General features: G+C 41.4%; 2 protein-coding genes across 2 annotated transcripts in view; one reads left to right on the forward strand and one right to left on the reverse strand.

Annotated features, from left to right (window-relative positions):
- LOC141786649 (fibroblast growth factor receptor substrate 2-like) overlaps positions 1–4,477 on the forward strand; it is a 9,016-nt gene extending 4,539 nt beyond the window's left edge. The window contains 3 exon segments of the mRNA XM_074665206.1: positions 2,888–3,051; positions 3,152–3,561; positions 3,563–4,477. Of these exon segments, the coding sequence (XP_074521307.1) occupies positions 2,888–3,051; positions 3,152–3,561; positions 3,563–4,193 (1,205 nt within the window). The 3' untranslated portion in view covers positions 4,194–4,477.
- A 4,372-nt stretch (positions 4,478–8,849) lies between these two features.
- nup160 (nucleoporin 160) overlaps positions 8,850–15,000 on the reverse strand; it is a 22,478-nt gene continuing 16,327 nt past the window's right edge. Inside the window, exons 27-34 of the mRNA XM_074665215.1 lie at positions 14,990–15,000; positions 14,388–14,498; positions 14,064–14,187; positions 11,928–12,029; positions 11,674–11,815; positions 11,457–11,582; positions 9,974–10,069; positions 8,850–9,064 (exon numbers count right to left, since the gene is read on the reverse strand). The exon at positions 14,990–15,000 is cut by the window's right edge and continues 50 nt beyond it. Of these exons, the coding sequence (XP_074521316.1) occupies positions 8,981–9,064; positions 9,974–10,069; positions 11,457–11,582; positions 11,674–11,815; positions 11,928–12,029; positions 14,064–14,187; positions 14,388–14,498; positions 14,990–15,000 (796 nt within the window). The 3' untranslated portion in view covers positions 8,850–8,980. The remainder of the gene's footprint in view (positions 9,065–9,973; positions 10,070–11,456; positions 11,583–11,673; positions 11,816–11,927; positions 12,030–14,063; positions 14,188–14,387; positions 14,499–14,989) is intronic.

Consider the following 15,000-nt stretch of genomic DNA (forward strand, 5'->3'; position numbering starts at 1 on the left):
CTGTAGTTCAGCCTGTAGTGTGTGTGTGTGTGTGTGTGTGTGTGTGTGTGTGTGTGTGTGTGTGTGTGTGTGTGTGTGTGTGTGTGTGTGTGTGTGTGTGTGTGTGTGTGTGTGTGTGTGATGATACTGACTCAGTGTACTGTGGACACACTTACATGGTGTGGTCCAGCCCTCCTCTGGTTCCTCTGGTTCCTCTGGTTCCTCTGGTGCTCAGCATGTTGGTGTGCTAACGGCTCGGACTCTTGGTTAGGATCAGTGATCAGATCAGTGATCAGATCAGTGATCTGATCAGTGATCACTGATCACTGATCAGATCAGTGATCACTGATCTGTGATCACTGATCTGATCAGTGATCACTGATCTGATCAGTGATCACTGATCACTGATCAGATCAGTGATCAGTGATCACTGATCTGATCAGATCACTGATCAGATCAGTGATCTGATCAGTGATCACTGATCTGATCACTGATCTGATCAGTGATCACTGATCAGATCAGTGATCAGTGATCAGGTCAGTGATCTGATCAGTGATCTGGTTAACGTGTCACAGTCAGACTGGTCAGACGTTGGTGTTGGAGTGCATCATATGGATCTGTCTCTCCTGCTCTTTGAGGAGGTGAGGATGCTGCAGGGTGAGGAGCTGGAACATGTATGCAGTAGGGGTGTAATGATCCATGGATATAGATCGATACATCGATTGGTTAAGCAATGATCCAATCACATCGATGGAAAGTCTAAACATCGATCATCATCGTGGTCTTTAATGTACGCCTTTATTTTGAAATCCTGACCGGACACACGTGTCCGTCTCCGTCCAACCGTGAGTCGTTGTGAAGTTTCCTCTCAGCCTCACACACTCAGTTAATGAGACACACATCTGAACCTTTCCACTCTCTGACACGCCACGCCTGATGTTTCTCCTGCTGTAAAATGTTCTGTTTAGCGTCCACCGAGTCACACCGCTGTAGGCCAACGTGTAGCAAGACGCTGTTAGCATCACAGAGCTAAAAGGGAGCCAGACATATGGGCCAATCATAAAACAGCTCTCCTGTATCCGGGTAAGATACGGTCGACCTGACTGCAGAGGATGCTGCACAGACGACAGGAGGTCATCATCACACGACTGCAGTGAGTTATCTCATCATTTGATTTTGTAGCCACTGATTCATGAAACTTCATAAAGTTAAAAAGTCAAACGGCGAGAGCTTAGTGTCATTCCTCCTCCACATCGACTATTACACAGAGAAACAAAGTCTGATCACACTGACATACAAACTGTGGTTATCAGCATCACAGTAAAAAAATCTATCAATGTTAAGTTCGTTAAGTTGATCGTTCTAATGTTGAACAATAGAAATGTTTGAGTTTAAATCAAAGCTTCACATTTTTGGTTTGATAGAAAATGGTCAAATGTTGGAGGTCAATAATAAAGTTTATTTAATCAGTCATTTTTAATGATAGTGTTGCATCATTACTTGATATAATAATCAAATATTACAGTGTAACAGTCAGACCCATAAGGTAACTGTGGGGGCAAAAAGCACCTTACCTGAATTTAACCAGTTTTAATTTTAAAACATAATCAGATCATACAGATGGTTATAATCCTCTACAAACTGTCATACCCAAAGGTCAGCACCTCGTTCACATTTCAGTGATAAACTATCAAATTGTTTTGTATTTCTTTCTTGCCTCAGGTGAAATGTTGCTGATGGTGTTCAGTGAGGACATAATATCGTCTGAAATCGATCGAAGACCCCCAAATCGTATCGTATCGTATCGTATCGTACCGTATCGTATCGTATCGTATCGTATCGTATCGTATCGTATCGTATCGTATCGTATCGTATCGTATCGTACCGTATCGTATCCTATCTCGACAGACTTTGTGATATCGTCAAATATCAAATCGTTGTCCAAAGAATCGATATCGTATCGTCATGACACTGCTGATTTCCACTCCTTGTACGTAGTGTTTCCCCCGCTGGTCTGCGTGTAGCCCGCTCTACAGACAGGCTGTGAAATGTCTGTTAGCTAATGAAGCCGCCCTGATCTCAGGTTCAGATGAAAATAAAAACTCCAGCTTTTCCACAAACTGCAGCAACTTCAGTTACTGCAGTAAACCTCAGGAGCTGGAGCTGAAAGCCATACCTGCTTATCAGTCAGTGCTGTGTCTGTGACTGAGTCAGTGCTGTGTCTGTGACTCAGTCAGTGCTGTGTCTGTGACCCAGTCAGTGCTGTGTCTGTGACCCAGTCAGTGCTGTGTCTGTGACCCAGTCAGTGCTGTGTCTGTGACCCAGTCAGTGCTGTGTCTGTGACTGAGTCAGTGCTGTGTCTGTGACCCAGTCAGTGCTGTGTCTGTGACCCAGTCAGTGCTGTGTCTGTGACCCAGTCAGTGCTGTGTCTGTGACTGAGTCAGTGCTGTGTCTGTGACCCAGTCAGTGCTGTGTCTGTGACTGAGTCAGTGCTGTGTCTGTGACCCAGTCAGTGCTGTGTCTGTGACCCAGTCAGTGCTGTGTCTGTGACCCAGTCAGTGCTGTGTCTGTGACCCAGTCAGTTGTTTGTTTTTTGACTCAGTTTTTGTGCAGATAGAGAAATCAGACTGAGCATAGCTGAATGGACACCTGTAGATAATACTGGCTCACAGGCTTACTTCATAACACACACACACACACACACACACACACACACACACACACACCCTTTGGAAAAGGAGAAAGTCTCCGCCCACTTCAGAGGAGTGAGGACCCAGTGTGGCGTCAGTAACTTTACAAACAGGACAAACCAAAACTTCCTCAGTGTCTGTGACCTACCTGCCCTACCTGCTGATGATGTCATCACTCTCCCCTGTTTGTCTGTGTGTGTGTGTGTGTGTGTGTGTAGCTCTGGGGTACTCGGTGCCGTCTGTTCCTAACGGGATGAGCAGGATCCCGTCTGTGGGGGAGGCCCCGTCTCACCCCTCCACCCGTCACCCGTCTGTGGCCTCCACACGCCTCCCGTCTGTGGGGGAGGAGTCGACTCACCCCCTGCTGGTGGCCGACGAGGCGGTGAGCACTTCACTTCCTGTTTGATTGACAGCTGTGGTAGGAGAGCACAGGTCCACTGGTGTGTTGATGATGTAATGATGATGTCATTGACCTCCTGCAGGTGCACACCTACGTGAACACGTCGGGTCTCCTGGAGGAGCAGCCCAGCCCGCTGACCGTCACCACCCCGCTGGAGAGCCCCACCTCCCCCACCTCTCAGTGTCCCCCCACCCCCCCTCCTCCACCCAGGGTCCGCCCCGAGCTGCCGGCCCCGCCCCCTCAGCAGGAGCCTCAGGTGCTGCTGGAGCCGCAGGGCGTGCGCTTTGTGTTAGGCCCCACCCCTGTTCAGAGGCAGCTGATGGAGAAGAGGAAGCAAGAGGCTAAAGGGGAGGAGCCTAAAGAGACTGACTGTTCACCGGATCCCCCCGCCAAGCCAGAGCCAGCCCCCCCACTCTCCAACGGCTCCTCTTCCTGCACCTCCTCCAATCCATCCGCAGCCTCCCGCCGCCACCGCCCGCCCCCCCCTCACCCCCGACCTACAGAATGTCAACAACTCGGCCCAGCGCCGCACCGCCCTGCTGGACTATGAGAACCTGCCGGCGCTGCCGCCCGTGTGGGAGGCCAGGAAGGCCAGCAGCGAGGAGGAGGAGCCTGTCTGCGGCGGTCTGAGGACACCATCTCTCAACGGTTTCAACCACCACGGGGCGCTGCACCACTCCTACTCCCACCCGCTGTCTGCTGCGCTCGAGTCCTCGCACAACTACGTCAACACAGAGAACGTTACGGCGCCACTCAGCGCCCATCGGCCGGACACCGCTCGCAGACGCGCAGATGGCCCCACCATCTTTAACTTTGACTTCAGACGGCCGCCGCTGCCAGGTCAACCTGAGCCGCCGAAAACTCTGAACTACATCGAGGTTGAGATGGAGCAGGGGGGCGGGAACAAGGGCGCTTCTGACGGCAGCAATCCCCACACGCCGCGCACCCCGACCTCCCCCCTTCCTCCGACCACACCCACCCGCCGTACTGAGCTCTACGCCCTCATCGACATCGAACGCACCGCTGCCATGTCCAACCTGCAGCGAGCGCGACCTCGGGACGACGGCACGTCACGTAAAACTCGACACAACAGCACGGAGCTGCCCACTAAGAGCACTGTGTGACCCCGCCCCCTGGCACTGTGTGATGGCCCCGCCTCCTGATGAGGCGTGTTTGTCAGACTCTGTGTGAGCTCACCTGAGCAGGTACGCTCTCAGACAGACGGTACTTACAGCACATTATGAACGCTGGTGATGATGTCACAGACTCTTCTTCCTTATATGGTCAGATCAGTATTACTGAACAAAACATTCCATTTATTCTTTATATGTTCACTTCCTGCTGTACTGAGCATGCTCAGTACGAACAGCAGATCGCCACAATAAAAATGTCTGTTTTTATTTCTACTCTGTGGACGCACACTTCCTGTCCCCCTCTTTGACCATGACATCACGTCAATGATGCTTTACAATATGGCTGCCGTTAGCTGGTATGGCTAAAACAGAGATGCTAATAGTTCATCAGCTGTGTTTACCTGAAGACTTAATGCTCAGGTGATCAAAGAGTTAAACATGACGACAACTACACCTGGACAGGTGAATGACTAATCACTGTGAACGTGTGAGGTGTACAGGTGAGCAGCTGATCTCAGTGAACGTGTGAGGTGTACAGGTGAGTGGCTGATCATCTGTCGTTAGGTAAAGCTATTGGAGGTCTGCTTCAGAGCTGATTCAAGTTTTAGATGATTTTTCAAACAGATAAAAGAATAAAAAACTGAACAAAAACAAATTAATAGGTTAGAAGACAAGAGAGTCAACAACTGCAGCTCACCACAAAGTCAACACACACTTAACTTTTTACCAGAGTCAACACACACATTAACTTTTTACCAGAGTCAACACACACCAAATTTTTTTACTAGAGTCAACACACACTAAACTTTTTAACCAGAGTCAACACACACTAAACTTTTTAACCAGAGTCAACACACACTAAACTTTTTAACCAGAGTCAACACACACTAAACTTTTTAACCAGAGTCAACACACACTAAACTTTTTAACCAGAGTCAACACACACTAAACTTTTTAACCAGAGTCAACACACACTAAACTTTTTACCAGAGTCAACACACACTAAACTTTTTACCAGAGTCAACACACACTAAACTTTTTAACCAGAGTCAACACACACTAAACTTTTTACCAGAGTCAACACACACTAAACTTTTTACCAGAGTCAACACACACTAAACTTTTTTAACAGTCAACACACACTAAACTTTTTTACCAGAGTCAACACACACTAAACTTTTTAACCAGAGTCAACACACACTAAACTTTTTTTTATTAGTCAACACACACTAAACTTTTTTTTGCCAGAGTCAACACACACTTAACTTTTTTTACCAGAGTCAACACACACTAAACTTTTTAACCAGAGTCAACACACACTAAACTTTTTTACCAGAGTCAACACACTAAACTTTTTAACCAGAGTCAACACACACTAAACTTTTTACCAGAGTCAACACACACTAAACTTTTTTACCAGAGTCAACACACTAAACTTTTTAACCAGAGTCAACACACACTAAACTTTTTAACCGGAGTCAACACACACTAAACTTTTTAACCAGAGTCAACACACACTAAACTTTTTACCAGAGTCAACACACACTAAACTTTTTTACCAGAGTCAACACACACTAAACTTTTTTTACCAGAGTCAACACACACTAAACTTTTTAACCAGAGTCAACACACACTAAACTTTTTTACCAGAGTCAACACACACTAAACTTTTTAACCAGAGTCAACACACACTAAACTTTTTTACCAGAGTCAACACACACTAAACTTTTTACCAGAGTCAACACACACTAAACTTTTTAACCAGAGTCAACACACACTAAACTTTTTTTACCAGAGTCAACACACACTAAACTTTTTTTACCAGAGTCAACACACACTAAACTTTTTTAACAGTCAACACACACTTAACTTTTTTACCAGAGTCAACACACACTAAACTTTTTTACCAGAGTCAACACACACTAAACTTTTTACCAGAGTCAACACACACTAAACTTTTTTACCAGAGTCAACACACACTAAACTTTTTAACCAGAGTCAACACACACTAAACTTTTTTACCAGAGTCAACACACACTAAACTTTTTACCAGAGTCAACACACACTAAACTTTTTTTTACCAGTCAACACGCACTAAACTTTTTAACCAGAGTCAACACACACTTAACTTTTTTTTACCAGAGTCAACACACACTTAACTTTTTAACCAGAGTCAACACACACTAAACTTTTTTACCAGAGTCAACACACACTAAACTTTTTTTTACCAGAGTCAACACACACTAAACTTTTTACCAGAGTCAACACACACTAAACTTTTTTACCAGAGTCAACACACACTAAACTTTTTACCAGAGTCAACACACACTAAACTTTTTACCAGAGTCAACACACACTAAACTTTTTACCAGAGTCAACACACACTTAACTTTTTACCAGTCAACACACACTAAACTTTTTTACCAGAGTCAACACACACTAAACTTTTTACCAGTCAACACACACTAAACTTTTTACCAGAGTCAACACACACTAAAATTTTTTACCAGAGTCAACACACACTAAACTTTTTACCAGAGTCAACACACACTAAACTTTTTACCAGAGTCAACACACACTTAACTTTTTTACCAGAGTCAACACACACTAAAATTTTTTTACCAGTCAACACACACTAAACTTTTTAACCAGAGTCAACACACACAAAACTTTTTAACCAGAGTAAACACACACTAAACTTTTTAACCAGAGTCAACACACACTAAACTTTTTAACCAGAGTCAACACACACTAAACTTTTTACCAGAGTCAACACACACTAAACTTTTTAACCAGAGTCAACACACACTAAACTTTTTTTACCAGAGTCAACACACACTAAACTTTTTTTACCAGAGTCAACACACACTAAACTTTTTTAACAGTCAACACACACTTAACTTTTTTACCAGAGTCAACACACACTAAACTTTTTTTTACCAGTCAACACACACTAAACTTTTTACCAGAGTCAACACACACTAAACTTTTTTACCAGAGTCAACACACACTAAACTTTTTTACCAGAGTCAACACACACTAAACTTTTTTACCAGAGTCAACACACACTAAACTTTTTACCAGAGTCAACACACACTAAACTTTTTTTACCAGTCAACACGCACTAAACTTTTTAACCAGAGTCAACACACACTAAACTTTTTTTTACCAGAGTCAACACACACTTAACTTTTTAACCAGAGTCAACACACACTAAACTTTTTACCAGAGTCAACACACACTAAAATTTTTTACCAGAGTCAACACACACTAAACTTTTTACCAGAGTCAACACACACTAAACTTTTTACCAGAGTCAACACACACTTAACTTTTTACCAGTCAACACACACTAAACTTTTTAACCAGAGTCAACACACACTAAACTTTTTACCAGAGTCAACACACACTAAACTTTTTAACCAGAGTCAACACACACTAAACTTTTTACCAGAGTCAACAAACACTAAACTTTTTACCAGAGTCTACACACACTAAACTTTTAACCAGAGTCAACACACACTTAACTTTTTACCAGTCAACACACACTAAACTTTTTTACCAGAGTCAACACACACTAAACTTTTTACCAGTCAACACACACTAAACTTTTTTACTAGAGTCAACACACACTAAACGTTTTACCAGTCAACACACACTAAACTTTTTTACCAGAGTCAACACACACTAAAATTTTTTACCAGAGTCAACACACACTAAACTTTTTACCAGAGTCAACACACACTAAACTTTTTACCAGAGTCAACACACACTTAACTTTTTTACCAGAGTCAACACACACTAAACTTTTTTTTACCAGAGTCAACACACACTAAAATTTTTTTACCAGTCAACACACACTAAACTTTTTAACCAGAGTCAACACACACAAAACTTTTTAACCAGAGTCAACACACACTAAACTTTTTACCAGAGTCAACACACACTAAACTTTTTAACCAGAGTCAACACACACTAAACTTTTTAACCAGAGTCAACACACACTAAACTTTTTAACCAGAGTCAACACACACTAAACTTTTTAACCAGAGTCAACACACACTAAACTTTTTTACCAGAGTCAACACACACTAAACTTTTTTTACCAAAGGGACAAATGACACCAAATTTTTTTTTAACTCAAGGGACAATATACCCTTACTTTTGTACCACAGTCAACAGACACTTAGCCTTTTTCTACAGGGACGACTGACACCAACCTCTGACCACAACGTGAACAGACACTAAACCTACACAAACCTTCCTGACACAGACACAGACACAAACCTTCCTGACACAGACACAAACCTTCCTGACACAGACACAAACCTTCCTGACACAGACACAGACACAAACCTTCCTGACACAGACACAGACACAAACCTTCCTGACACAGACACAGACACAAACCTTCCTGACACAGACACAGACAGTGATGGAGCACAGAGTTGGCTTGGAGAACAGGTCTGCAGCTGGACTCTCTTGTTTCAGGTTGATGGACAGGTCCAGGAAATCATTCATGTGTTCATATGTTGGGATCAGAAAGGAGTGAGTATTTCTGCTGAGGGTCATGTGACCACCTCTTAACTTTGTGAGTAATTCAAGTAAAAAGACGACACTTTCACAGCAATGAAAACTTTAATCTGGTCCAAATTTACAAAACCAAAGAAGTACAAAAGAACAAATATAAAACATTGTTTCACCTCCAGGTGTACAAAAATATGATGCACTGAGTGCTGCTCTGTGATTGGTTGCTCCATCAGGTGCCCAGAGGGGGACTATGGAGGGACGAGTCTGTGACTGGTCGTCTGCTCCACCAGCCGGTGATAAGAGTCCAGTTTGTCCTTCACACGAGTGTAAACCTGAAACCAGACTGACTTTAGTACAGACTGACTTTAGTACAGACTGAATAAACTACAGACTGATTAAACTACAGACCGAATAAACTACAGACTGACTTTAGTACAGACTGAATAAACTACAGACTGAATAAACTACAGACTGATTAAACTACAGACTGATTAAACTACAGACTGACTTTACTACAGACTGATTAAACTACAGGCTGATTCAACTACAGACTGAATAAACTACAGACTGATTAAACTACAGACTGACTTTACTACAGACTGATTAAACTACAGGCTGATTCAACTACAGACTGAATAAACTACAGACTGATTAAACTACAGACTGATTCAACTACAGACTGATTAAACTACAGACTGATTCAACTACAGACTGAATAAACTACAGACTGCATAAACTACAGACTGATTAAACTACAGACTGATTCAACTACAGACTGAATAAACTACAGACTGATTCAACTACAGACTGATTCAACTACAGACTGAATAAACTACAGACTGATTAAACTACAGACTGATTAAACTACAGACTGATTAAACTACAGACTGAATAAACTACAGACTGATTCAACTACAGACTGATTCAACTACAGACTGATTCAACTACAGACTGATTCAACTACAGACTGAATAAACTACAGACTGATTCAACTACAGACTGACTTTACTACAGACTGATTCAACTACAGACTGAATAAACTACAGACTGATTAAACTACAGACTGATTAAACTACAGACTGAATAAACTACAGACTGATTCAACTACAGACTGATTCAACTACAGACTGATTCAACTACAGACTGATTCAACTACAGACTGATTCAACTACAGACTGAATAAACTACAGACTGATTAAACTACAGACTGATGTACAGAGTGGATGGTTGGAGAAACTCACGCTGCTGTTGGTCTGAGTCTCCTTCAGAGTCTGCAGCAGTTGATCGATTGATGTGTAAGGCAACCAGACTGAGGAGGAGGTGGCTGACAGAGGCATCTGAAACTCCAAAACACACACACACACACACACACACACACACACACACACACACACACACACACACACACTCTTAGAAGGTGTTTTATTGCCACAACTAACAGACAAAAAAGAAAACCATGGAAACGGTGATATACTTCAGAACTGTATCACCTGAACTCTGTGGTTGGTGTTTGTCAGTGGCGTATCATCTCTACCATTATGGTTTGTGTTTTTACAGTGCAGTTTTACAGTGGTAAGTGTGTTTTTACAGTGCAGTTCGACAGTGGTCAGTGTGTTTTTACAGTGCAGTTAGACAGTGGTCAGTGTGTTTTTTCAGTGCAGTTCGACAGTGGTCAGTGTGTTTTTACAGTGCAGTTTTACAGTGGTTAGCGTGGATTTACAGTGCAGTTTGACAGTGGTTGATGTGTATCACAGTGGTATGTATGTTTTAACAGTGCAGCTTTACAGTGGTACGTGTATTTTTACAGTACAGTTTGACAGTGGTAAGTGTGTTTTAACAGTGCAGTTTGACAGTGGTCAGTGTGTTTTTACAGTGCAGTTTTACAGTGGTACGTGTGTTTAAACTGTGCAGTTTGACAGTGGTACGTGTGTTTTTACAGTGCAGTTTTACAGTGGTACGTGTGTTTAAACTGTGCAGTTTGACAGTGGTACGTGTGTTTTTACAGTGCAGTTTTACAGTGGTACGTGTGTTTAAACTGTGCAGTTTGACAGTGGTACGTGTGTTTTTACAGTGCAGCTTTACAGTGGTACGTGTATTTTTACAGTACAGTTTGACAGTGGTAAGTGTGTTTTAACAGTGCAGTTTGACAGTGGTCAGTGTGTTTTTACAGTGCAGTTTTACAGTGGTACGTGTGTTTAAACTGTGCAGTTTGACAGTGGTACGTGTGTTTTTACAGTGCAGTTTTACAGTGGTACGTGTGTTTAAACTGTGCAGTTTGACAGTGGTACGTGTGTTTTTACAGTGCAGTTTTACAGTGGTACGTGTGTTTAAACTGTGCAGTTTGACAGTGGTACGTGTGTTTTTACAGTGCAGTTTTACAGTGGTAAGTGTGTTTTTACAGTGGTTGTTGTGTATCACAGTGGTAAGTGTGTTTTTACAGTGCAGTTTGACAGTGGTAAGTGTGTTTTTACAGTGCAGTTTTACAGTGGTAAGTGTGTTTTTACAGTGCAGTTTTACAGTGGTAAGTGTGTTTTTACAGTGCAGTTTTACAGTGGTTAGCGTGGTTTTACAGTGGTTGTTATGTATCACAGTGGTAAGTGTGTTTTTACAGTGCAGTTTTACAGTGGTTAGCATGGTTTTACAGTGGTTGTGTATCACAGTGGTTCGTGTGTTTTTACAGTGCAGTTTTACAGTGGTACGTGTGTTTTTACAGTGCAGTATCACCTGGATCCCAAAGTACTGGTGCCCCCGTCCCAGAAGAGCATCCACATATTCTAAAACCAGCTCAGCTGCAGAATCCAGGAGGTCAAAGTTCAAGAAGAGTCGTAGCAGAGCTGCAGCATCCACTGCCTGGTTCAGAGAAACACAGCTGCCTCAATGCATCATGGGAAAAAAGCAAACCTTTTGTGTGCTGTATGTGGTGCTGAATGAGGAGACTGACCTTGTAGGATGTCAGCAGCCAATCAGGAAGTGGAACTCCATGAGACAGCAGCTTGTTGATGACACAGCGGTGATGCTGTCCGTTAGAGGAGGGATACCTGTCCAGGTATGAAGCTAGCAGACGCCACGCCTCGTCAGTCGCGCTGAGCGTAGAGAAACACTGGTTACGAGCAGTAAGAGGAAAACCGACTGAAGATCATCAACTCACACATTTAAACTCTGATCTACTGTCATTAACTCGTTAACCAATCAGACCTGGACTCTTTGGTGTTGACGACTGATGACAGCTGGTTAGCAGCCAACCAACTCCAGGCTTCGTTCTGAGACTCCTCCCCCCCAAACTGAAGCTTAATACACCTGAGCCAATGAAAAACAGCACGTCAACACATAAACAACAGCTGCTGAGACCAAACGCTTTCTAAATCACCATCAATTCTCCTCAGGATAACCACAGACATGGTCTGAACACGCTAAGGAGCCAATCTCAGGCAGAGACGATAAAGATTATATAACACAGGCACCGTAGGAAAAGCGTAGAGAAAGAGAGCGTAGAGGATATATCAAAAAATTAGGTTGGAAAAGTGTGGAGACATAAAAAAACGACTCTACACATGATAACGTAGAAAAATACAGAAAAGTTCAAGAGTATAAAAACAGATAATTCAGGCAAAGTGAAGAGAAAGGAAAGAGTAGATAACGCAGAAATCATATCGAGATAATGGAAAGTATATAAACAGATAAAGAGTAGTGTAGAGATGATAAAGAGATAACAAACATACTGTAGGAACAGTGTAGAGATAGACCATACAAACAGAAACCATAGGATTAGTGAAGAGTTAATGAAGAAAATATAAACAGATCATGAAGGATTAGAAAAAAATTAATAATGATGTAAGAAAAGTTTGAAGATAGTTTAGAGATTGGAAAAAAATGATGTAGAGAAAGTTTACAGATTATAAGTAGATAGTTTTAAGATCATGTTACATTAGTTTACAATTGAGGCAGTTTATAAATAATGTAGAGATGGTTTAAAGATAACGTAAAGATAGTTTAAAGATAACGTTAAGATAGTTTATAAATAATTTAGAGATAGTTTTCAAATGATGAAGAGATAGTTTAAAGGTAATGTAGAGATACTTTACAAATAACGTAGAGATAGTTTAAATACTGTAGAGATAGTTTAAAGATAACGTAGAGATGGTTTATAAATAATTTAGAGAGTTTCAAGATAACGTAGAGATAGTTTATAAATAATTTAGAGATGGTTTAAAGATAACGTAGAGATAGTTTGTAATAATGTAGAGATAGTTTAAAGGCAATTTAGAGATAGTTTAAAGATAATGTAGAGATTGTTTATAAATAATGTAGAGTTAGTTTTAAAATGATGTAGAGATAGTTAAAAGGTAATGTAGAGATACTTTACAAATAATGTAGAGATAGTTTATAAATAATGTAGAGATAGTTTAAAGATAACGTAGAGATAGTTTATAAATACTGTAGAGATAGTTTAAAGATAACGTAGAGATAGTTTATAAATAATGTAGAGATAGTTTAAAGATTATGTAGAGATAGTTTAAAGATAATGTAGAGATAGTTTATAAATAATGTAGAGATAGTTTAAAGATAACGTAGAGATAGTTTATAAATACTGTAGAGATAGTTTAAAGATAACGTAGAGATAGTTTATAAATAATGTAGAGATAGTTTAAAGATAATGTAGAGATAGTTTATAAATAATTTAGAGATATTTTAAAGATAACGTAGAGATAGTTTGTAATAATGTAGAGATAGTTTAAAGGCAATTTAGAGATAGTTTAAAGATAATGTAGAGATTGTTTATAAATAATGTAGAGTTAGTTTTAAAATGATGTAGAGATAGTTTAAAGGTAATGTAGAGATACTTTACAAATAATGTAGAGATAGTTTATAAATAATGTAGAGAAAGTTTAAAGATAACGTAGAGATAGTTTATCAATACTGTAGAGATAGTTTAAAGATAACGTAGAGATAGTTTATAAATAATGTAGAGATAGTTTAAAGATAATGTAGAGATAGTTTAAAGATAATGTAGAGATAGTTTAAAGATAACGTAGAGATAGTTTAAAGATAACGTAGAGATAGTTTATAAATAATGCAGAGATAGTTTAAAGATAATGTAGAGATAGTTTAAAGATAATGTAGAGATAGTTTAGGGAAACAGTGATGGTTCATAGATAATGTAAAAATTATTCAAAGAATAAGGTGGAGGCAGTTTAGAGATAATGTATTAGATAAATTGGAATAGTACATGGAGGAGTGGCTCTTGGGATAATACTGAGATAACTTAGAGATAACTTAGAGATAACAGAGATGATGCAGACTTAAAGGAGATGCCTGTGTGTTTACACTGACTTGAAGGTGAGCCCCTCAAACACAGGCGTCAGGCTGAGTTTGAACGTCTGACAGATGGACAGAGCCGAGTCAAACAGTCCCGTTTGGACCAACAGGGCCACCATCTCCTCTGCTGAGGCACTGCCTGAACACACACACACACACACACACACACACACACACACACACACACACACACAGAGTTAACAGACGTGTATATTTTTGGCGATCATATGAACTTATTTCCTCTCAGCCAACATGAGGATGACACCCTGAACCTCCAGCTAACGCAGGTTGATTCTACAGGTGCACCAGGTGTGCAGGTAACAAGTGTGACTGGTGTACCTGCGATAGCAGCTGAGGGAGGATGGTGCTGGGCCAAGGTGAGACGACTCCTGGACAGGATGTACTCCTTCTCCAGGTCCTTGAGCTCAAGGATGTCCACCTGACGTTTGACTGCAGGAGGAAACACAACGTCAGAGGGAGAGCTACACCTGGACAGGTGACACAAAGGTCAGAGGGAGAGCTACACCTGGACAGGTGACACAAAGGTCAGAGGGAGAGCTACACCTGGACAGGTGACACAAAGGTCAGAGGGAGAGCTACACCTGGACAGGTGACACAAAGGTCAGAGGTTAGCAGGGACTCTATGTCAATGGTTAGGTTAACAGGGTGGTTTAACCACCAAACTAACTCAACACATTATTCAGTGACACACTGGTTTCCTGCAGTAACATGTGCTGCCCAGCAGGGGGCAGTCTGCTACTGTGGAGTGTTTCAGAGCTCTGAAGTCACACTTTGTCCTTCCTGTGTGTGTGTGTGTGTGACAGAGAGAGACTGAGTACTATCAAGTTTTCAGGATGAAAACATCAAAATTCTTTTTTAACAATAAAAATGAAGAAAAACACGACGATGAACTCTGTTCACAGAGCTCTGAAACTTTTTACCTGGTTCACAC

The sequence above is a fragment of the Halichoeres trimaculatus genome, unplaced genomic scaffold, assembly GCF_033239565.1.
Source record: "Halichoeres trimaculatus isolate MK-OKI-2021-1 unplaced genomic scaffold, fHalTri1.1 fHalTri1_scaffold_55, whole genome shotgun sequence".
Lineage (NCBI taxonomy): Eukaryota > Metazoa > Chordata > Actinopteri > Labriformes > Labridae > Halichoeres > Halichoeres trimaculatus.